Here is a 24447-nt window from a genome sequence, read left to right as displayed (position 1 = left end):
ATTATTTTCCTACACTGTAGTCCTTAGTCTTCCAAAATATTTTAAGACTTACCTTTTGGCTAGCAGTTCTCAAAAGTGTGACTAGGGATCCCTTTTAGCTGACACACTTTTTTCAGAAGCCTTTCTTCTCTCTTCCCCTTTCTTTTAATCAGATAATCCATGAAGCCTGTGAAAGCATAGGGTAATTTTTTTGTGTGCTTGTGTGCAGTTTTCTGGAGTGAGGTTTCATGACCTAAAAAAGTTTAAGAGTCATTGCTTGGGCGGGGGCGGAGTTAAGATGGAGCTAAGATGGTTGCATCGTAGGAGGACCCTAGGCTTGCCTTGTCCTCCTTGCACACAGCTAGGTAATTCTGAAATCATTCTGAATACTCAAGAAATTGACCTGAGGACTGATAGAACAAACTCCACAATTCGAGGGAGAGAAGAGGCTGCTTGGAGGAAGGTAGGAAGTGTGGAGACCTGGTTTAGGAGAGAAATGTATCTGATCAAGGGTGCTGCAGAGGGGAGGGAGTCCTGGTTGTGGAGAAAGGCCAGAGAGAGAGAGTGGAACACACAGGGATAAATACAAGAACACTTCCCCAAAGCCATTGGCTGGGAAAAGGAGAGGGGCTGAATTTTGAGTTTTTGCAGCCAGTGGGGCTCCAAGACTGGAGTTTTCAAAGGTCCCCAGGCTTGGCTGTAATAAAGACCTGAGGATGCTGTCCTACTCCTGGAGTGGAGGCAGGCAAACAACCCAGGGCAAGCTGTGCAATCTGAAGATCACCTAAGGAGTGGGGAGGGACTGTGAGTACATTTTGGAGCGCATCTGTGAAAGGTGGCATTCCAGGGACAAAAGAACTGGTGGGCACCATTTCACTCCCCCAACCCCTCAGCATAAACCAACTTCAGTAAACAGCACAGTGCCAACATTGGCTGCCTAACCTGCTGAACACCAAGTCCCGCCCACCCTGCGCTCTGCTGGGGTAAGTTTGCCTAACGACTGGTGCCAGCGGGACCCCTCCCCGAGAAGACCAGCACAAGCCCCCACACCCACTATGTCTGCTGACCATAGAGTTCTGCAAAACTTCAAGTCTAGTAGAAATGGCATCAGGTCTCTTTTAGCAAGCTGACTAGAGCACACCTAGTTAAAACTTGCCACATTTCTGGCTAAGGTCCAAATGCTCCCCACTGCAGCCAAGGAGAAACTCTGCAGAGAGAGGACTGACCTGAGGGATAGAGCAGCCATAACACAGCAGCAGAGTGCACGCAGCACATGCCAGAGACACTTCTTGAAGTGCTAGGCCCTGAAAATTAGATTCCCTCTTCTTCATAAAGCCATTACTCTCAGGATCAGGAAACATTACAGGCTTTCATAATACACAGAAGACAGAGACGAAATGCCAAGATGGAGGAATTTGTTTCAAAAGAAAAAACAAGAAAAGGTCACAGCCAGGGATCTAATACATCTCCCGAGGCCAGGGAAACAAAAGCAAAAACAGACTACTGGGACTTACATCAAGATGAAAAGCTTCTGCACAGGAAGGAAAACTGTGAACAAAACCAAAAGGCAAACTTTGGAATGGAAAAAGATATTTGCAAATGACATACCTGGTAAGGGGTTAGTATCCAAGATCTGTAAAGAACTTCTCAAACTCAACATCCAAAAAACAATCCAATTAAAAAATGGGCAGAGGATGGGGTGCCTGGGTGGTTCAGTCAGTTAAAAGCCTGACTTCGGCTTAGGTCATGATCTTGCAGTTTGTGAGTTTGAGCCCTGTATTGGGCTCTCTGCTGTCAGCACGATGTCCGCTTCAGATACTCTGTCTCCCTCTCTCTCTGCCCCTTCCCTACTCTCTCTCTCTCTCTCTTTTTCAAAAATAAATATTTTTTTAAAAAATGAGCAGAAGACATGAATAGACATTTTTCCAAAGAAGACATACAGGTGGCTAACAGACACATGAAAAGATGCTCAACATCACTCATCGTCGGGGAAATGCAAATCAATACCACAATGAAATATCACCTCACACCTGTCAGAATGGCTAAAATTAACAACACAGGAAATAGATGTTGACAAGGATGCTGAAAAAGGGGAACCCTCTTGCACCGTTGGTGGGAATGCAAACTGGTGCAGCTACTCTGAAAAACACATGGAGTTTCCTCAGAAAGTTAAAAATAGAACTACCCTTTGATCCAGCAATTGCACTATCCGGTTTTACCCAGAGGATACAAAAATACTGATTTGAAGGGATACATGCACCTGGATATTTACAGCAGCATATCAACAATAGCCAAGTTATGGAAAGAGCCCAAATGTCTATTGACTGGTGAATGGATAAAGAAGATGTGTACATACACACACACACACACACTCAATGGGATACTACTCAGCCATCAAAAAGAATGGAATCTTGCCATTTGTAAGGATGTGGATGGAGCTAGAGAGTATTATGCCAAGTGAAATAAGTCAGTCACATGTGATTTCACTCATTTGTGGAACTTAAAACAGGTGGGGCAGCTGTGTGGCTCAGTAGGTCGAGTGTCTGACTTCAGCTCAGGTCATGACCTCATGGTTCATGGGTTCGAGCCCCACTTTGAGCTCTGTAGAGAATGCTCAGAGCCTGGAGCCTGCTGCTAATGCTGTGTTTCCCTCTCGCTGCCCCTTTCCTGCTCATGCCCTGTTTCTCAAAAATAAATGTTAAAAAAAAATTTTTAAAGAACAACAACAGATGAGCATAGGGGAAAGAAAAAGAGAGGCAATGCAGAAAACAGACTGTTAACTATGGAGAACAAACTGAGGACTGCTGGACTGGAGTTGGGGGGGGGATGGGCTAAATGAGTGATGGGCATTAAGTGAGGGCACTTGTTGAGATGAGCACTGGGTGTTATATGTAAGTGATGAATCACTAAGTTCTACACCTGAAACTAGTATTACACTGATGTTAACCAATTGGAATTTAAAAACCTGGAAAAAAAATCGTTGCCTTAGACACTTTCATGAATACAGTTTGCCTTGCATACATCTGCATCTCAAAGGGATTAAAAAATGGTCAGGAACAGCAGATTTTTAGTTTCTCATAATTGTAGAAACTCATGAAGACAGGTTAGGAATTGCATGGAAAGATGAAAATCTGATAGTTAAAGCAAAGAGAGTCACAGAGTTCACCTCCACCCAAACATCTTTGGTAAATCTTCTAGTATGCTTAGGGAATTATTTCTGACATAATAAGGGAGGGATGTTAAGCAGAAGTAGGATTCAGAATTTTCATTTCTTGACACCATGTGTGCTACAGAATGAGGAATAACTGTCTTGCCCTATAGTAAACAGTCTTTAGCTAAACATAGATAGTATTGTGACTATTAGATATTCAAATACACACATATGCACATATGCAAATACAGTGCTTACCATAGTCAAGGTCCACCAGTCCCATTTTTTTTTCTTTCCTGCTGTACCAAGTCTTATGCTCTGATACTGAGAATCTAACAGATAATACCATCTCCTCAAAATGGTTCATCCTTGCCTTTTTGCATGAGAATATTGTATGAGAGCACCATGGAAGTGCAGAGTAACTGAGATATTGGTAGAGAAGCTTGCAAATGTTGCTTTCCTGAGTTCTCTGTAGATTACTGTCAGCCCAAGTACATTTCCTGTGCAAGTTTTGATAAAATTCATGCATGCATACATTTTTTTTTTTTTTTTGGTCCATAATTATCTTAGCATCAGTAGCCAATTAAGTAATCATAGTTAGGGATGCGTGGGTGGCTCAGTTGGTTAAGCCAACTTCAGTTCAGGTCATGATCTTGCGGTTTGTGGGTTCGAGCCCTTTGTCGGGCTCTGTGCTGACAGCTCAAAGACAGGAGCCTGCTTTGGATTCTGTGTCTCCCTGTCTCTCTGCCCCTCCCCCACTCATGCTCTGTCTCTCTGTCTCTCTCTCAAAAATAAATAAACATTAAAGAAATTAAAAAAATAAGTTATTATGTAAGTCATATATAATATATAATATATATTTCATAATATATATATAATTTTTCATAATTTTGTGTAATATCTAAAAGAAAAGGTAAAATGAAGTGTTATGGTTATAAATATATTTTAAAATTCCACAGAGGATACAGTACTAAAGATTAGAGGTGCTAAAATTTGGACAAAAATGTAAACTATGTTTAAAAACTTTTTTACATATTTTAGAACTTAATGAAATCATTGAAGGTATCCTAGTTCTGAAAGTTGCTGAGGAAGTCTTTGTTTTGTATTTCTAAAGCACATGTTGCATTTGTGTAGCATTTTATTTTAGCTTACTGTAGGCAGTATAAGTCTACAGAAAGTATAGTTGAGTTTAGTGTATTATAGATAGTATAACAATGTAGAGCATAACTTAATAGTTATTAAATAGTAAAAAAATATGTTGGACATCTTGCTTTTTCTTGTATCTATTACTTTCCCAAATTTAAGGTAGCTGCAGGTCTTTAACAAAGGGTGAACGAACTTACTAGAGCCGTAACTGTTACTTCAGTGGATGATAAAAAGGACAATTTGATTAATGTGGAGAATAAGGTTTTTGTTTTGATTAAAATTTTTTTTTAATGTTTATTTTTGAGAGAGAGAGAGACAGAGTACAAGCGGGGGAGGGTCAGAGAGTGAGGGAGAGACAGAATTGGAAGCAGGCTCTAGGCTCTGAGCTGTCAGCACAGAGCCAGATGCACAGCTTGAACTCATGAATGGCGAGATCATGACCTGAGCGGAAATCAGATGCCTAACCGACTGACCCACCCAGGCACCCCATTTCTTTTAATTTTTTTCAATGACTGATTTGATTTTTAACATAGCAAATGTAAGGTGCCTTTCTGCAGTGAACTACTTGATTCACTGCAGATTAAAATCTGTAAGTTCTGGGGCGCCTGGGTGGCGCAGTCGGTTAAGCGTCCGACTTCAGCCAGGTCACGATCTCGCGGTCTGTGAGTTCGAGCCCCGCGTCGGGCTCTGGCCTGATGGCTCAGAGCCTGGAGCCTGTTTCCAATTCTGTGTCTCCCTCTCTCTCTGCCCCTCCCCTGTTCATGCTCTGTATCTCTCTGTCACAAAAATAAATAAATGTTGAAAAAAAAAATCTATAAGTTCTGTGGACTTCAGAAGGTGAATTAAGCATTGCTTGATTTTTTTTTTTCCTATTAGAACTCCCACTTAAGGATTGGCATAAAGTAGAAAATTCCTCCAATAATGTCCAAACCTTCTCATTTAGAGTTTGGTATTGCATCATGTTCAAGTGAGTGTCAAATAAATGTTGTCTGTTGGTAATGAGAATAATTTTTTCATGAGGAATTCTCTTTATGCTTATTACCCAGCACATTTCTTGCAATGGTCTCAGAGTCGTTGGAAAACAGAAACCTTGCTTGAACTTGAACTGTTACCATGTGATTTTTGCCAGTTATGCTATTATGAGTTTTACACGAATTTTAAAAAATTGATTCATTTGACAAAGCTTAAAATCCTTTAAACACTGGGATGGAATATAACTAATTTAAGTAGTGTATTTTAGAAGAGTAACATGCATTGAATTTGAATGATAAACACAGGGACTTTACAAATTTAGGAGCTAGGTTTTGGAGTTTTATGAGTAGTGCTTGTTCAGTATATATTTACTTACTGTAATTTTTGTTGAGTAGTGGGGTAATTATTACCGCATAGAGTGTTACCATAGCATACTGAAAATGTCTCTGTATCAGATATGTGATGTGTGAGTGTGTGTGTTAAGTAGTTTTACTTTGTATTCCTGAAAGCATGAACTTCTAAACATTTTCTTAGTTTCCTGTAAAAGTAAATTAGTAAAAAAACTTCAAGAGGAAATATCACTAATTCCTTGGGAGTAGGGATCAGGGGATGGTATATTCTGTCTCAGGATGTGCTTTGGGGAAATTACTTGGAAATTAAGGAGTCTCAAGTAGAACAACTTCAAAATACTTTACTATGACATGTTCCATAAGATAATTAAGTCTTGACATGTAAGGACATGTGAATGTAGCATTCTAAAAGAAGAGTTACAGAAACTTTTTCTTCCAGAGTAAGGTCTTTTAATAGATAGTTCGCATTAGTTGAATATTTGAAAGACACTGCCTAAAATAAATACTGATGCAGTTACTAAAAGTTGTATTGTCTTCTCACTTTCACATTATTAATGTTATATATCCTTTTCTTTCAGCTCGATATGCCAAGTGACCAGATAGTGGCAAATCTGCAAGCAGTTATCAGTGAAGTTTGTAAGCACAGACCACTCAGTTTGGGTGAGTGGTTTGCTTGGGTAGATTTCCCTATAGCTCTGTGTTTCTTTAGAAATGTAAAATATTGGGGTGCCTGGGTGGCTCAGTTGTTTAAGCATCCGACTCTTGATTTTGGCATAAGTCATGATTTCATGGTTCATGGGATTGAACCTTTCATCGGGCTCTGTACTGACAGCATGGAGCCTGTTTGGGATTCTCCCCCCCACCCCGCCGCCCCGACCCCCTGCCTCTCTCTCTCTCTCTAAAAATAAATAGATAAATAAACTTTAAAAAAGTGTAAAATACTAAGAAAACAATCAAGCTGATATGCAAGTACAATATACAACAGCAGTAGTATTTTCAGGGATTAAATAAATAAAATTTAATTCTCCAAAGGATTCCTAATTACCTTATTAACATGTTGCTGTAGTTGTTTGGATAAGAGACCTCTTTAACATGAATAAGAAACATACCATGAAATCTTTGTAAATTCCCACATTATTTCTATCATTAAATGTAATAAACTTTGAAAGAAAACTGTAACTGATCACCTTAAACTTACAGTAGTGTTAAATAGAAACTAAAATCATTTATGAAATATTTTGAGTCCAGACCATTCACTTTGTCACTGGCATTAGCAATTGTCTTTCTTAATCTTACTTACATTAGAAAAGAACAAAGTTTTTAATTATGTCCTGAGAGACATTTCTTACAAACAGTGATTCATGGAGAGCAGTGAAACTTGATTGAGATATGGAAGCTGTTTAATAGGCTAGGAACACCTACAGTGTCCTTATTATTCCATTATGTGCTGTGCATAGTCTGTGCATATTTCTCTCCTGGCTGGTTGCAGCCAAAAAAAGGGTTCATTACACTATAGACTCTTCATTTATAGACTTAGTCTTATAGGACTCTGTCAGGTTTAGTTTTATAACCAAGTGTATAATTAAAACACAATCTTAAGCTATTTTTTTATCTCTTTGGGAGTTACACACACTGGTGAATAAATACCTCATTTGTTAATTCTGCTGTCATAGATATGGCCATAGTACTTAGTAATTGTATGTGTACGCATTCTTATATTCCACGGAGCAGTTTGATTTCAGTATAGGATCTTCTGAGGCTGTCACAGGAGTGGAATGATGGACAGTAAATCTCAAAAACCAATGTATACTCTTTTGTCATTTTTTTAATTGAAGTGTAATTGACCTACAATATTGTTTTAGTTTCATGTGTACAACGTAGTGATTCAACATTTGTATATGTTGCAAATTGATCACCACATAAGTCTAGTTACCATCTGTCACCATACAAGGTTAATAGACCATTATTGACTGTATCCCTTGTGCTGTACATTACATCCCCATGACTTATTTATTTCATAATTGAATGTTTGTATCTCTTGATCCCCTTCACCCACTTTGCCCCCTCCCCTCATACCCTTCCCCTCCTGGCAACCACCACTCTGTTCTCTGTATCTATGAGACTGGGTTTGGTTTGGTTTTGTCAGTTTGTTTTGTTTTTTCAGAGTTTACTTATAAGTGAAATCATTGATATTTGTCTTTCTGACTCATTTCACTTAGCATAATACCCTCAAGTCCATTAATGTCACAAATAGTAAGATTTCATTCTTTAATATGTCTGAATAGTATTGTAGTATTCCGTTGTGGTGTGTGTGTGTATGTGTGTACCCCCCATCTTTATTCATTCATGTATAGATGGTCACTTAGGTTGTTTCCGTATCTTGGCTATTGTACATAATGCCACAAGGAACATAGGGGTGCATATATCTTTTGATACTAGTGTGTTCATTTTCTTCAGATTGATACTGAAAAGTTGAATTGCTAGATCATATGGTTGTCTGTTTCTAATTTTTTGAGGAATCCCCATACTGTTTTCCAGGGTCTGCACAAATTTACATTCCCACCAACAGTGCATGAGAGTTCCCTTTTTCTCCACATCCTTGCCAACACTTGTTATTTTTGATAATAGCCATTCTGACAGGTATGAGGTCATAACTCATTGTGATTTTCATTTTCATTTCCCTGGTGATTAATGATGTTGAGCATCTTTGGTGCCTGTTGGCCATGAAATGGGAAAATGTCTAGATTCTCTGCCCAATTTTATTTTTATTTTTTTTTCAATATATGAAGTTTATTGTCAGATTGGTTTCCATACAACACCCAGTGCTCATCCCAAAAGGTGCCCTCCTCAATACCCATCACCCACCCTCCCCTCCCTCCCACCCCCCATCAACCCTCAGTTTGTTCTCAGTTTTTAAGAGTCTCTTATGCTTTGGCTCTCTCTTCCACTCTAACCTCTTTTTTCTTTTTTTCTTTCCCTTTCCCTCCCCAATGGGTTTCTGTTAAGTTTCTCAGGATCCACATAAGAGTGAAAACGTATGGTATCTGTCTTTCTCTGTATGGCTTATTTTACTTAGCATCACACTCTCCAGTTCCATCCATGTTGCTACAAAGGGCCATATTTCATTCTTTCTCATTGCCACGTAGTACTCCATTGTGTATATAAACCACAATTTCTTTATCCATTCATCAGTTGATGGACATTTAGGCTCTTTCCACAATTTGGCTATTGTTGAGAGTGCTGCTACAAACATTGGGGTACAAGTGCCCCTATGCATCAGTACTCCTGTATCTCTTGGGTAAATTCCTAGCAGTGCTACTCCTGGGTCATAGGGTAGGTCTATTTTTAATTGTTTGAGGAACCTCCACACTGTTTTCCAGACAGGCTGCACCAGTTTGCATTCCCACCAACAGTGCAAGAGGGTTCCCGTTTCTCCACATCCTCTCCAGCATCTATAGTCTCCTGATTTGTTCATTTTGGCCACTCTGACTGGCGTGAGGTGATATCTGAGTGTGGTTTTGATTTGTATTTCCCTGATGAGGAGCGACGTTGAGCATCTTTTTATGTGCCTGTGGCCATCCGGATGTCTTCTTTAGAGAAGTGTCTATTCGTGTTTTCTGCCCATTTCTTCACTGGATTATTTGTTTTTCGGGTGTGGAGTTTGGTGAGCTCTTTATAGATTTTGGATACTAGCCCTTTGTCTGATATGTCATTTGCAAATATCTTTTTCCATTCCGTTGGTTGCCTTTTAGTTTTGTTGGTTGTTTCTTTTGCTGTGCAGAAGCTTTTTATCTTCATAAGGTCCCAGTAGTTCATTTTTGCTTTTAATTCCCTTGTCTTTGGGGATGTGTCAAGTAAGAAATTGCTACGGCTGAGGTCAGAGAGGTCTTTTCCTGCTTTCTCCTCTAAGGTTTTGATGTTTTCCTGCCTCACATTCAGGTCCTTTATCCATTTTGAATTTATTTTTGTGCATGGTGTGAGAAAGTGGTCTAGTTTCAATCTTCTGCATGTTGCTGTCCAGTTCTCCCAGCACCATTTGTTAAAGAGACTGTCTTTTTTCCATTGGATGTTCTTTCCTGCTTTGTCAAAGATGAGTTGGCCATACGTTTGTGGGTCTAGTTCTGGGGTTTCTATTCTATTCCATTGGTCTATGTGTCTGTTTTTGTGCCAATACCATGCTGTCTTGATGATGACAGCTTTGTAGTAGAGGCTAAAGTCTGGGATTGTGATGCCTCCTCCTTTGGTCTTCTTCTTCCAAATTACTTTGGCTATTCGGGGCCTTTTGTGGTTCCATATGAATTTTAGGATTGCTTGTTCTAGTTTCGAGAAGAATGCTGGTGCAATTTTGATTGGGATTGCATTGAATGTGTAGATAGCTTTGGGTAGTATTGACATTTTGACAATATTTATTCTTCCAATCCATGAGCATGGAATGTTTTTCCATTTCTTTATATCTTCTTCAATTTCCTTCATGAGCTTTCTATAGTTTTCAGCATACAGATCTTTTACATCTTTGGTTAGATTTATTCCTAGGTATTTTATGCTTCTTGGTGCAATTGTGAATGGGATCAGTTTCTTTGTCTTCTTGTTGCTTCATTATTAGTGTATAAGAATGCAACTGATTTCTGTACATTGATTTTGTATCCTGCAACTTTGCTAAATTCATGTATGAGTTCTAGCAGACTTCTGGTGGAGTCTATTGGATTTTCCATGTATAATATCATGTCATCTGCAAAAAGTGAAAACTTAACTTCATCTTTGCCAATTTCGATGCCTTTGATTTCCTTTTGTTGTCTGATTGCTGATGCTAGAACTTCCAACACTATGTTAAACAACAGTGGTGAGAGTGTCTCTGCCCAATTTTAAATTGGATTTATTTATTCTTTTATTGAGTTATATGAGTTCTTTATAAAATTTTGGATATTAACCCCTTATCAAATATGTGATTTGCCAATACCTTCTTCCATTCACTAGGTTGCCTTTTTGTTTTGAATGCTTTCCTTTGCTGTGCAGAGCTTTTTAGTGTAATGTAGTCCCATTTGTTTATTTTGTTGTTGTTGTTGCCCTCTGGAGTCATCCAGAAAACCTACTAAGACCGATGTTGAGGGGCTTACCACTTGTGTTTTCGTGTTTTATGGTTTCAGGTTTTACCTTCAAGTCTTTAATCTATTTGAATTAATTTTTGTATGTGGTAGGAGGTATTGATTTCCTTCTTCTGCATGTAGCTGTTCAGTTTTCCCAACCCCATTCATTAAAGAGGCCGCCCTTCCTCTGTTGTGTATCCTTTTATGTTGTAAATTGGCCATATATGTGTGGCTTTATTTCTGGGTTCTCTGTTTTGTTCCATGAATCCATATGTCTTTTATGTTAATTCCATATGGTTTTAATTTACTGTGGCTTTGTAGTATAGTTTTGAAATCAGGAAGCTTGGTATCTCTGGCTTTGTTCTTTCTCAAGATTGCTTTGGCTGTTCAGGGTCTTTTGTGGTTCCATACAAATTCTAGAATCATTCGTTCTGTTTCTGTGAGCAATACCGCTAGAATTTTGATAGGGGTTGCTTTGAATTTGTAGACTGTTTTGGGTAATATGTACATTCTAACAATATTAATTCTTCTAATCCATGAATATGGAATATCCATTTCTTTGTATCATCTTCAGTTCCTTTCATCACCATCTTATGGTGTTCCATGTATTAAGTTTTCACCTCCTTTATTAAATTTATTCCTAGGTATTTTGTTATTTTTGATGCAATAATATATGGGATTGCTTTCTTAATTTCTTTCTGATAGTTTGTTGTTAGTGTATACAAACAACTGATTTTTGTTTATTGATTTTGTACCCTGACACTTTATTGAATTTGTTCACTGGTTCAAACAGTCTTTTGGTGTAGTCTTATGGCTCTTCCTATATATGATATCATATCTTCTGCAAAAAATGACAATTTTACATCTTCCTTTTCTATTTGGATGCCTTATTTTGGTCTTGCCTGAATGCTATGACTAGAACTTCCAATACTATGTTGAATAATAGTAGGGAGAGTGGACATCCTTGTCTTGTTCCTGAGCTTAGAGGAAAAGCTTTCAACTTTTCACCATTGATTATGATATTATTTGTGGGTTTGTATATGACCTTTATTACGTTGGGGTATGTATGTTCTCTCTTTAAGCACTATGTTGAAAGTTTTTATTGTAAATGGATGTGACTTTTGTTGGATGCTTTTTCTGCATCTATTGAAGTGATCGTATGATTTTTGTTTTTCATTTTGTTAATCTGTAGTACATTGATGTGCACATATTGAACCATCCTTTCATCCTAGAATGAATTCCACTTGATCATGGTGTGTGATTCTTTTTATGTATTTTAGAATTTGGTTTGCTAATATTTTGTTGAGGGTTTTCACATACATGTTCACCAGGATTATTGGCCTGTAATTTTCTTCTTTTTTTGTTGTGTCCTTGTCTAATTTTGGTATCAGGGTAATACTGGCCTCATAAAATGAGTTTGGAAGCATTCTCTCATCTTCTTCAGTGTTTTGGGGAGAGTTTGAGAAGGCTAGATACTAAATCTTTGAATGTCTGTTAGAATTCACCAGCTAAGCTGGCTAATCTTGGGTTTTTGTCTGTTGGGAGGTTTTTGATTACTGATTCAATCTGTTTGCTATTATAAGTCTATTCTGATTTTTCTGTTCTTCCTGATTCAATCTTGGAAGTTGTTTGTTTCTAGGTATTTAATAATTTTTTCTAAGTTGTCCAGTTTGTTGGTATGTAATTGTTTTTGTTTTTTTTTTTATTTTTTTTTTCAACGTTTATTTATTTTTGGGACAGAGAGAGACAGAGCATGAACGGGGAAGGGGCAGAGAGAGAGGGAGACACAGAATCGGAAACAGGCTCCAGGCTCTGAGCCATCAGCCCAGAGCCTGACACGGGGCTCGAACTCACGGACCGCGAGATCGTGACCTGGCTAAAGTCGGACGCTTAACCGACTGCGCCACCCAGGCGCCCCTGTAATTGTTGATAGTAGTCTCTTATGATCCTTCGTATTTCTATGGTATCAGTTGTAATTCTCTTTCATTTCTGATTTTATTTATTTGAGCCCACCCTCTCTTTTTCTTGGTGAGTCTAATTAATGTTTGTTAATTTTGTTTATCTTTTCAAATAACAAGCTCTTAGTTTCATTGATCTTTTCTATTGTCCTTTTATTCTCTATTTCATTTATTTCCCCTCTGATATTTACTATTTCTTTCCTTCTCCTAACTTTGCATTTCATTTGTTGTTCTTTTTGTAGTTACTTTCTGTTTAAAGTTAGATTGTTTATTTAAGATTTTCCTTGTTTCTTGAAGTAGGCCTGTATTGCTATGAACTTCTCTCCTTTAACCGTTTCTGATTTATCCCATAGGTTTTTGTATGTTGTATCTGTTTTCATATGTCTCTAGGTATTTTTGATTTTTCCTTTTTATTTCTTTGATGACTCATTGGTTGTTCAGTAGCATGTTATTTAATTTCTAATGTTTTTGTGTTTTTTTCCAGTCTTCTTGTAACTGATTTCTAGTTTCATAACATTGTGGTCAGAAAAGATGCCTGATACTATTTCAATACTCTGAGAGTTGCTTTGTGGCCTAATCTGTGATATGTCCTGGAGAATGTCCCATGTGCACTTGACAAGAATGTGGTTTTTATTTTTTGTTTTTGTTTTGGATGGAATTTTCTGTGTAAATATATTAAGTCCATCTGGTCTAATGTGTTGTTTAAGGGTGATGTTTCCTTATTGATTATCTGTTTAGATCATCTATCTATTGATGTAAGTGGAGTGTTAAAATCCCCTACTATTGCTGTCTCTCCTTTTAGGTGTATTAATATTTGCTTTATATATTTTGGTGCTTCTATGTTGGGTGCATAGATATTTATACATGCTATATTTTCCTGCCAGTTTGACCCTTTAATCATTATGTAATACCCTTCTTTGTCTTTTATTACAGTCTGTTTTAAAGTATTTTTTGTTGAATAAATTTAGCTACATCAGCTTTTTGTCAGTTTGTTTCCATTTGCATAGAATATATTTTTCCATCCCTTTACTTTCAGTCCTTACTTTTGAGCTGAGTCTTTTATAGGCAGTGTATAGATGAGTCTTGTTTTTATTTGTTTGTTTTTTTAAATCCATTCAGCCACTTTGTGTCTTTTCATTGAAAGATTTAGGGGCGCCTGGTGGCTCACTCAGTTGGGAGTCCAACTTGGGCTCAGGTCATGATCTCATGGTTTGTGGGTTTCAGCCCTGCATTGGGCTCTGTGCTGGCAGCTCAGAGCCTGGACCCTGCTCCAGATTCTGTGTCTCCCTCTCTCTCTGCCCCTGCCCTGCTTGCACTCTGTCTCTCTCTCTCTCTGTCTCTCAAAAATAAATAAACATTAAAAAAAAATAATAATAACAAAAGAAAGATTTAGACCATTTATGTTTAAAGTAATTATTGATAGGTATGTACTTATTGCCATTTTGTTAATTGTTTTCTGGCTTTTTTCCTTGTTCCTCTCTGTTCTTTTCTTTCTGTCTTTCCTTCTGGTCTTAATACTTTTCTTTAGTGTTATGTTTAGATCCCTTTCTCATTTTCTTTTTATATTGCTATAAGTTTTTTTCTTTGTGGTTACCGTGAGGTTCACATATACCATTCTGTGTATATAACAGTCTGTTTTCATCTGGTAGCAACTTAATTGAAACTCATTCCAAAACTCTACATTTTTATTCCATCCCCTGTGTTTTATGGTTTTGATGTACATTTTAACACTTTTTGATGTCATTAACTAATTAATATAGGTTTAATTTTATTACTTTGTCTTTTGACTTTTATACTGGTTTTATAAGTGAGTAAATGCACTACTTTTACAATATACTTACATTTTCCAGTGACATTTTTACTAAGTATGTTTTCTTGTCATTCATTAGTACTACTTCCTTTCAGCTTAAAGAATTCCATTTGACATTTCTTGTAGGGTTGATTAAATGATCATGAATTCCTTTACCTTTTTCTTATCTGAAAAACTTTTTATCCCTTTTCCTATTTTGAATGATAACCTTGCTAGGTACAGTGTTCTTGGTTGTAGATATTTTCCTTTAAGCACCTTGAATATGTTCTATCAGTCACTTTTGCCTGCAAAGTTTCTTCTGATAAATTTTCTGATAGCCTTATGGGGCTGCCTTTGTATGTATCAAGTTGTTTTTCTCCTGCTGGTTTTAAGATTCTGTCTTTAACTTGTGACATTTTAATTAGTGTGAATCTCTTCAGTTTCATCTTATTTAGAACTTTCTGACCTTGGATCTGGATGTCAATTCCCTTCCTCAAGTTAGGGTTTTCAGTTATTTTTCTCTTTTTTATAAGTTTTCTGCCCCTTTCTTCTCTTTCTGGGACCCCTATAATGAGAATATTACTCTGCTTGAAGTTGTCCTCTGTGTTCCTTAAGCTATTTTCACTATTTAAAATTCTTTTTTCTTTTTGTTTCCTTCTCTGAGTGAGTCCATTGCTTTGTCTTCCAGGTTGCTGATCTGTTTCTCATTCAGTCTGCTGTTGAGCTTCTCCAATGTATTTTTCAGTTCACTTATTTTATTCTTCAGTTCTGTGATTTTTGTTTGGTACTTTCATATATTTTCTGTCTTTTTATTGAAGTTCTCCTGTGTTCATCCATGCTTTCCCCCAAGTGAGCATCTTTATGACTGTTACTTTGCTCCCTTTGTCAGGCAGGTTACTTATGATCATTTCATTAAGGTCTTTTTCTCAGGTTCTGCCTTGTTCTTTCGTTTGGAACATATTCCTCTATCTCCTAAGTTGGCCTGATTCTGTGTGTTTCTATGTATTGAAACAGCTACCTCTCCCAATCAGGAGTGGCCTGTATACAAGATTTTCTGTGGGGCTTAGAAGTGTAATCCCCCAGCCACCAGAGCCTGGTGCTCAAGGTATCCCCTGTGTGGGCTTCACGCACCTGCCAGCTGTGTGCGGGGAGGGTGGGGACGGGTGTGGGGTACTTGTCTGTCTATGGCACGGGTATGGTAGGAATGAGGGGGTGGGTTGGGTCTCAACTGGCTGCCTGTGCAACAGGCTGCCTTATTGGGTGGGGTTGCTCACCTGGTTGGTTGCAGTTTGGCTGCCCCACAGCAAGGTTGCCCACCAGCTGTGCTCTGGATGTGGCATGGAAGGGGGGCAGAGCATGCTCGGTGGCGCTGATAGGTTAGAGTAGGATTGCCAGCATGGCTCCTGCCAGCACTGGCATTAGCAAGGTGGAAGGAGATTGCAAAAATGCACTCTTATCCCCAAAGAAAGTTTCAACAGGTTTCTTCTTTCCAGCAGTTGTTTTAAGATTAATAAGTGGGTTTCCTTCACATATGGCCTAGTGCTTTTCACACTGCTTCTTTTGCACCAGGTTGTGGAATGAGTTTATGTGTGAGCCCTTTAACACTGAGTTCCCTGTTCTTTCCAGTTCTGTGGTTCTCTTGGATGCACTCTGTTGGTTTTCAAAGCCATATGTCTTGGGAGCTCATCTGTCTGATACAGGACACAGTGGTTGGGGTGCCTAGTTTGGGGAACAAAGCCCTTGTCCTCAGGGAAAAGTTCTGTATTTTTGAGATCCCTCCCGATTTTCGGTCGCCTTGCCTGGAGTGGGGTTTTTGCAGACAGTGTTGTCTCTGCCATTCCTACTTGTCTTGATGCAGCCCTTTTATCCTTTTTTGTGGAGATACTGCTCATCTGGTTTTCAGGACTTTTTCGAGGGATTTATTCCATATGTAGCTGTAGATATGCTGTGTCTGTGGGAAGAGGTGAGTTAAGGATCTTCTTATGCTGCCATCTTGAACTGTCTCTATCTTTCTTTGCCATTTTAAATGAAGTCTCTTAATTGTTCTTATGAAAAGCTTTTTCATTTTTAGGGAATTTTACTAAATGTTTAGTAACACAGAGATAGCATCTGTGATATTTCAAATAAATATTTAGAGTATTGCCATCACATGTAAATATCACCACCTGCTCCCTTCACTTTCGACTTTGCAGTAAAATAAATTCTAGGTGATCATCTTCTGGAAGAGAGAAATGAATTATTATAGATTATGTAGTTTCAAGGGTAAATCTCTAATATGCTGGAGTTTCTTTAGTTTGTCTTCTACTCTAGAAAACAAATGATCTTGTGTTCCTTATAATTCAGAATCTTAGTTCAGTAATATCAGTACTTTTCAAGTGGAAAATATAACATGAGTTATATAAGGTTTGTTGTTGTATGTTTATATCTGCTCATTATGTATCTGTGGAGTAAAATAAAAGTTGATTCTTGTCTTTGTTTCCAGGACCTTTTGTGGTACGAGCTTTCCTTCGTACTTCAACAAGTGAAGGTTTGTTACTAAAGATCGAGCCATTGTTGCCTAAAGAAGTAGAAACCAAAGAAAATAACAAAGAAGATGCCTAAAAATGTTACATTATGAAATTATTTTCAGTGGATTAAGAAGCAATGGAGACAATTATAAAACTGTATAATTTCTACATTTGGTGTCTTGTTATTTCTTAATCATCATACTTGATTTTAACACTTGGAAAAATCTTACAACACTTTCAAAAATAAGAAAAAATTTTCTCTGTCTGAACCTATATTAAATTGTCTTCCTTAGAAGTTGGATTCTGCACGCTGGTAATTGTAGCAGAAATTTCTAGCTTAATAACTTTCCCTTGAGAGTCATACCATTCTGAGGGAAAAGTAATATTCTCAATTTTCATAGGACAGAGAATGGCAGAGTCATGAACTATATCCTAAATACGTCTATTTTCTATGGAAAAAGTATGGAAGGTGTTATTTCTAAAAATTCTAAAAATCATTTGTGATAGCATGCATATAGAAAAGACGTTAAAATGTAGGTGGGAAAGCTTTTTTTCTTTTAGGAATTAATTTATAATATTTGTGGTTTTTTGTAGTAACAGTAGTGTATAATTTTATGGTGCTTTGTGCTGTATATGCAGTGTATAGTGTTTTCATACACTTAATCTCGTTTGAGCCTGAATTCCTTTGCTTAATAGCAAGTAATAGGTTTGGTTAGTGTTTGTTGACTGAACATCCCATGATGTAGATAGAACAATTTCATTTAATGGAGAATCAGGCTAGAAAGTTAAGTGTCTTTTACCAGGTGTCAGTTTGCAAACTGGTGTTGATCTCTAAGTATTTACTGGTAGGTGAAAAAATCAAAAACGTAAGGATAATTTTGGCATGCAGTTGCCCACTGTCCTTTCTTTGGAATGATTTCCTTCACTCAGAGACTATCTTCTCCTTTTTTATTTATTTATTTTTAACGGATGTTCAAATGCTGCTTCTTTCATGAAATAGTAGCATTGATAAATTCATTGGTGGGATCTTCACTTCGTAAAGAATATTTTGGCAGCTTCATGTAGGTCTCCCAAATTGTTTTTGAAGTGGAAGTTGTCAGAGAAGTCCAAATGACCATGAGCAATCACTGTACCCCATTAAGCTTTTTTTCCCCCCACAGGAAAATTAAAATGTAAAGGCTGTTTACCAAAAACAGTAACTACAAAAGTTAACAGTAACTACAAAATAGTAACAGCAGTTACCTTCTGTTGAGTGCCCACCTACCATCTTATGCCTTTACTGCACTGTCCCATTTCATCCTCATAGCGGTTCGGTGAGGGGAGTTTGGTACTCCCACTTCACAGGTAAGGAAATTGAAACCTATGTGAGCTCCCCTAGCCTAAGACTCACACCTAGATCTGTGTGATTTTAAAGCCTGTTCTCTTAACCATTGGGGTATGGTACCTCCTTTTTATATATCTTAAAAGATAAATCAACCTATTTATGTGAACACTTTAAAATTTTAAAAATATTGAAGAATTATACTTCAGTGTCTTGGTATCTCTAGTTATGGGGTTTATGGCAGAGTGGATGTGAGAAAGTAGAAATAAAAGGGTTAGAAGGAGTGGTGTGAGAAAAGAGTAGTGTTAGGATGGAGAGAAAAAGGTATTTACTTGTTTTCCCCAATTACTGTCTTTTGAAAACTTACTGATTAATCATTATTTAGAGATCCTAATTCAGAGTAGAAGCTCTATTACTATGTTTGTAGATTTTTTTCTGATTAGTAGATTAAGTATGCTCTTATAATTGAAAGTTTTAGAAACACTAATAAACATAAAAAATAAATCTACTCATAATCCTACTGCTCAAAGATAACCAGCATGAATATTTTGGTGCTCTCCATTTTCAGTTGGCAGAGAGAGACAGAACATACACATGATGCTATAAAGTAAGCATTTTTCCATATTAATTAAAGTCTTATAGGGAAAGCATCATTTTAATGGTTGAATAATAGCCCATCCTGTTGATGCTATAACTTATGGAATTATTTCTTAATTGTTGGACATTTAACTCACTTTCAGATCCCCCTCCTCTATTATTTATAATGCTTTGGATTTGTAATTTATTTTCCTCTCTATTCCTTGCAGTGACATTACTGGGTTAAAAGGTATGGTATGGCTAGGAGTCTTAATTATGTCTTAGAAAGGTGCCTTTGTGATCAGATCAAACCTGAACAAGGAAATATGGTTGGAAAACTTACTCCTGGCAGGAACGTTCCAGGGTTTAATTAACTGGCCTATGGACAAATTATTCCCTACCCTTCCATTATGCATTTTTCCTTTTGGCTAACTACAACTAATGTTGAGTATTTGTTATGGTATGTTTCTGGAAAAACAGAATTGTACTAGATAACTCTGAATGTAAATATCTTTCTCTTTTATATTATTATATTCTTAGAGAACAATAAATTAAATCTTATATTTGAAGAAATTAAAAACATAAAAAATTTTATATTAAGTACTAGTACTATTCAAACTTTAGCCTCATTCCAAATTACCTGGTGGGCTCACACTCACAAATTTCTGGGCTCTGCCTAGCAGTTTTGGGTGGACCTTGACCTTTTCACATTTCTAACAAATTCCCAGGTGATGATGATGTTGCTGTTCTATGGACAACACCTTGAGAACCTCTGTTATTTACTAATGGCTCTTTTAATCATGGCTAGATAAAAAAAATCTCTGGCTATAGTAACAGCAACAGTTTATGTAAAAATTCCACAGGTTAATTCTAATGCACTAGGGTTGAGGATCACTGGTATATGCAGTTAGCTAGGTCATAAAAAATGCAAAATTTGCAATAAAGTTGAGATTTAAAAAAATGTTTTTTAAAATTTACATCCAAATTAGTTAGCATATAGTGCGACAATGATTTCAGGAGTAGATTCCTTAATGCCCCTTAAAAGTTGAGATTTTAAAAGACGGGGATGAATAAAAGATAATGTGCCAAATTTAAGAGCCAGGACTAATTTATAGGTTTCTTGTCTATCTCTGTGTGTAAATAATTTAAATTCTGGCTCTCACTCTATGAGAAAACATTTCAAAATCTGGGATCTTTCTTCTGTAATATAAGGACATCATAAGATGGTCACCACTGTACTTTCTGAAAAAATTTTATGATCTTTTTGAAGGTGGCATTTCACGTTGTTAAAAGTTATGTAACCTAACATTATTTATATAAACACACACGTGAACCTAAATTTAATGGTATTAATAGGATTATCTTGTGAAAGACCAGATGCTTGTTGTGGGATAGGGGCACTTAATTCAGTAGTGTTTTTCCTGTAGCAAGCAGTTACGCAGAATGTCCAGTAGGTGGCGATCATAACCTTTCATACAACTTTTAAATAGCCTTGTGCGTATTGATAAATACTTGTTTTTTCATTTGAGTATACAGATAAAAAAGCAAAATTACTATATAGACCATTTGGAGCTTTGTTTTATAACGGGTTTTTAATAAATTTTATTCTATTTTGAACATACTATGGCGTTTGCTGTAGTTGTCATTGTAATAGTGCGTATGTAGAGTTTTTTTGTTTCATTATAAAATTTTTCAAAAATACAGAAAAATTTACTCACCTATTTACTCACCGCCCAGCTTCAGCAATTATCAGCACTATGCAGTTGTGCTATTTACATCTATCCCTTTCATCTATCCACAACTCCCCAGTTTATCCTTATCCCTGCTAGAGTAATTAAAAGCAAATCCCTTGAGGTGCCTGGGTGGCTCTATTAGTTAAGCATCCAACTTTTGGTTTTGGCTCAGGTCATGATCTCATGGTTCTGAGTTCGAGCCCCACATTGGGCTCTGCACTGACAGTGTGGAGCCTACTTGGGATTCTGTTTGTCTGCCTTTTCCTCACTCACACTCACATACTTGTGATCTCTCTCAAAAATAAATAAATAAACTTAAAAAAAAAAAAAAGAAAATTCTACATATCCAGAGTCCAACACCTTATCCATTAGGCTAGATGGCTCTCTGAAAAATTACAGATATCATATCTGTTAACCTATAGCGTTTTAAGAATAATCAAGATATAAGAAGATTTTAGGTCCATTTTTCAGAACCCATTGTTTTTGTGTTCTACTTTGGCCATTTAGGGCATTCAGTTTGGGTTTTTTTTTTTTTTGTAATTCAGGTTTTTAGTATTATATTTTTCATGTAAAAATGGGCAAATATCTATTTCCATTGCTCTGAGAACTTAGTACATGTACATAGTAACATAATTAGCCACCAAAGGTTGTATGTAACTATCAATACTTCAAAAAATAAGGAAGAAGTTGGTATCTTTTCTTACATTTTTGTTTTTGAATCAAAAGATCAAATTAGAAATGTAACTATTATAAGGAATAGGTTGAAATAATATTCAGTTTTCATCTGAAGGATGAAATATTCAGTTTTCATCTGAGGAACAAAAAGTTTTACTGTATTGTTTTATTTAAAAAAAATAGAAGAGCAATAAATAAATTTGGCAGAGAAAGGAAAAACAATGAAAAGTTTAAAGAAAACAATGACCCATAATTCTTTAAATAACATTTTGTTGTAGTTCCTTTTTTCCCTTCTACCTATGTGGAAGTCGCCTTTGCTCCTGTAAGAGCATGGCTGTGATCATGAATACAGAGTAGACAGGAGACTTCTTGACTCTGGAGGTTTCCCACATTCCCAGCTCTTCAGTCACTTACTCTTGAGAAAAGGCAACCAAAAGCAATCACTAAGTGTTTGCTACATGAAAGGTCTAACACTTTCTGTATCTCATCATATGTTACATAAATTTTATATTATTGTTTACTAAGCTGGCAATTGCTTTAATGAAAATTAATTTATATGTTTTTCTAAATAGAAAAAACCCAGTGGTTCCCAAAGGGCAATAAGTATATACTTAGTTGCACAAGAAATGAATTTGAATGGTAAGTGAACCACATTTTAAATTAATAGTTAAGTAATCTTTAATGTATCATAGAAAAATATAGCTAACGTATAAAGATACCCATGATTTCATGGGTATCATTGCCTAGGATGACATTACAATAGGTGATTATTTGTAAATTCAATTTTAAACCACTAAATCATATAAATATGTTAGTTATATAAAATGCTTTCCAAAGTGGCTATCCCAGGGGCACCTGGGTGGCTCAGTCAGGTAAGTGTCTGACTCCGGTTCGGGTCATAATCTTGTGGTTCATGAGTTTGAGCCCTGCATCAGGCTCACTGCTGTCAGTGCAGAGCCCGCTTCTGGTCCTCTGTCTCCCACTCTCTCTGCCCCTCCCCTGCTCATTCTCTCTTTGTCTCAAAAATAAATAAATATTAAAAAAACAAAAACAAAGTAGCTATCCCATTTTATATTCCCTCCAGCAAGGAATGAAGGTTCCAGTTTCTCCACATCCTTATCAACATTTGGAATTGCCTGTCTTTTTTATTATAGCCATTTCTAGTGAGTTAAAGTAGTCACATATTTTAATTGAGAAAATGAGTTTTTTGCTGTGAAAGTATTTAGGTATAGTTGATAGTAGTTTTTAAATATGTGCCATTGCAAGATGGAGCTTGGATACTATGAAGCTCCAGAAGTAGAGTTAGAACTAATGTAGGTTTTATAAAGAAGGAAATTCTGGCACAAAGTTAATAAACAAAACTTAGATGCTGTGGATTCTTCTTACTGAGTGTATTTACATTCAGCTGTATCAATAGCATTCTTCAGTTGCTGTCAATGGAAATTGACTGACTTAACCAGAGAAGGAATGTGTTCTAAGGAAATGGGATGATTCACAGAATCTAACGAAAAGCCAAACAACTGGTATTGGGAAAGATTAGGAAGCAGCTAATGGAATCTAAGTAGCAAGAACCAATGGACAGTTTCTTCCGGTACTGAATCAGCTCTGTTTTCTGACTTTATGTCATTCCACTCAAGATTTAAGTTCTCAAGGGAGAGAGTCTGGTTGGCCTAGTTTAGTTTACACACCTACTCTTTGGTCGAAAGAAAACAGAATTGATCATCTTACCTAAGGTGTGTGCAGTAGGATAGAAGAAATTCCACAGGAGAATATTGAAGTGCTTTTACCAAAAGAAATAGCTGTTGAGTGCTGGGGAGGAAAACCAATAGATGCCCACTACATTAGCTCACTATAGCTTGGATGGATATTTAGGAAGAATTAGTAGCACTGATAGGATTAACAAATCTCTAAGGCCCATTCATTCCTTGAATTTTTATTAAATGTCTCCTATGATTTCTGTGAAATCAAGAACTATATTTCTTTGAACTCAAAATATTTATTAATATGAAAGTATATACAATAGGAAATATTCTTTGAATGCAAAAAAAGTTGCTTATTTATTTTTTGGAGGGGAGAATTGTCAATTTCATTTTGTTAAACAAATATAAACACATGAACAGATTCCCGTGGTAAAAAGGTTCAATCAGAGCCAAACTTCTGATTTCCCCCACCCAACTTCCATGTGAATCTTCTATACTTTTACAAATTCTGTTCCTACATCTGCCTATTGACATGTGGATAAATATGGATTGTATTGTACTGTATTTAATATTTCACAATTAACTTTTCACTCAATAATATCAAGCATTATTCCATGACTATTATATTTTTTTAAAGGTTTTGTATTTCTCCATAATATGAATGTACCCCGATATATTTTACCAGGTGTATGGTATTTATGTTAGGTAATGTATATATTACCAGGTATATGGTATCATAGAAAAATATTACCAGGTATATGGTAATATATACATTACCTAACATAAATACCATACATCTGGTAATATATATCGGGGTACATTCATTACCAGGTGTATGGTAATATATATATTACCTATTGGTTGATATTTAGGTTATTTCACATGTATCATTTTGATGAACACATATGTGTGTCTTTTTGCAAGTATGAGTGAGTACTTCTGTAAGTTAGATTGGTAAAATAATAGTGATTAAGATCACAAACCTGGAGTTAAACTACAAGGATTCAAGTTCGAACTGTGCTGTAAACCTGTACATTGTTGTTTGTTATTGCCCAGTAATTTTAAGGCAAGTTTCATTGACTTACAACCTTAATTCAGAAATATAAACACCCTTCAATATCACTCATCATCTGGGAAATACAAATCAAAACTACAATGAGATACCACCTCACACCTGTCAGAATGGCTAACATTAACAAGTCAGGCAACAACAGATGTTGGCAAGGATGCGGAGAAAGAGGATCTCTTTTGCACTGCTGGTGGGAATGCAAACTGTTGCAGCCACTCTGGAAAACAGTATGGAGGTTCCTCAAAAAACTAAAAATAGAACTACCCTATGACCCAGCAATTGCACTACTAGGTATTTATCCAAGGGATACAGGTATGCTGTTTCAAAGGGACACATGCACCCTAATATTTATAGCAGCACTCTCAACAATAGCCAAAGTATGGAAAGAGCCCAAATGTCCATCAATGGATGAATAGATGTGTGTGTATATATATATA

General features: G+C 36.6%; 1 protein-coding gene across 3 annotated transcripts in view; it reads left to right on the top strand.

Annotated features, from left to right (window-relative positions):
• MRPL1 (mitochondrial ribosomal protein L1) overlaps nucleotides 1-17106 on the top strand; it is a 99064-nt gene extending 81958 nt beyond the window's left edge. For 2 of the 3 annotated variants that reach the window (XM_040480485.1, XM_040480471.1), the window contains exons 8-9: nucleotides 6177-6258; nucleotides 16912-17106. In XM_040480485.1, the coding sequence (XP_040336419.1) occupies nucleotides 6177-6258; nucleotides 16912-17030 (201 nt within the window). In that variant the 3' untranslated portion in view covers nucleotides 17031-17106. The remainder of the gene's footprint in view (nucleotides 1-6176; nucleotides 6259-16911) is intronic. The other variant, XM_040480476.1, reaches the window with a different exon arrangement.
• Nucleotides 17107-24447: the final 7341 nt, after the last annotated feature.

The sequence above is a fragment of the Herpailurus yagouaroundi genome, unplaced genomic scaffold (assembly GCF_014898765.1).
Source record: "Herpailurus yagouaroundi ecotype Mexico unplaced genomic scaffold, PumYag 28, whole genome shotgun sequence".
NCBI classification, from domain to species: Eukaryota; Metazoa; Chordata; class Mammalia; order Carnivora; family Felidae; genus Herpailurus; species Herpailurus yagouaroundi.
The sequence above is the reverse complement of the archived record's forward strand: the minus strand, read 5'-3'. Positions and strand labels throughout refer to the sequence as shown.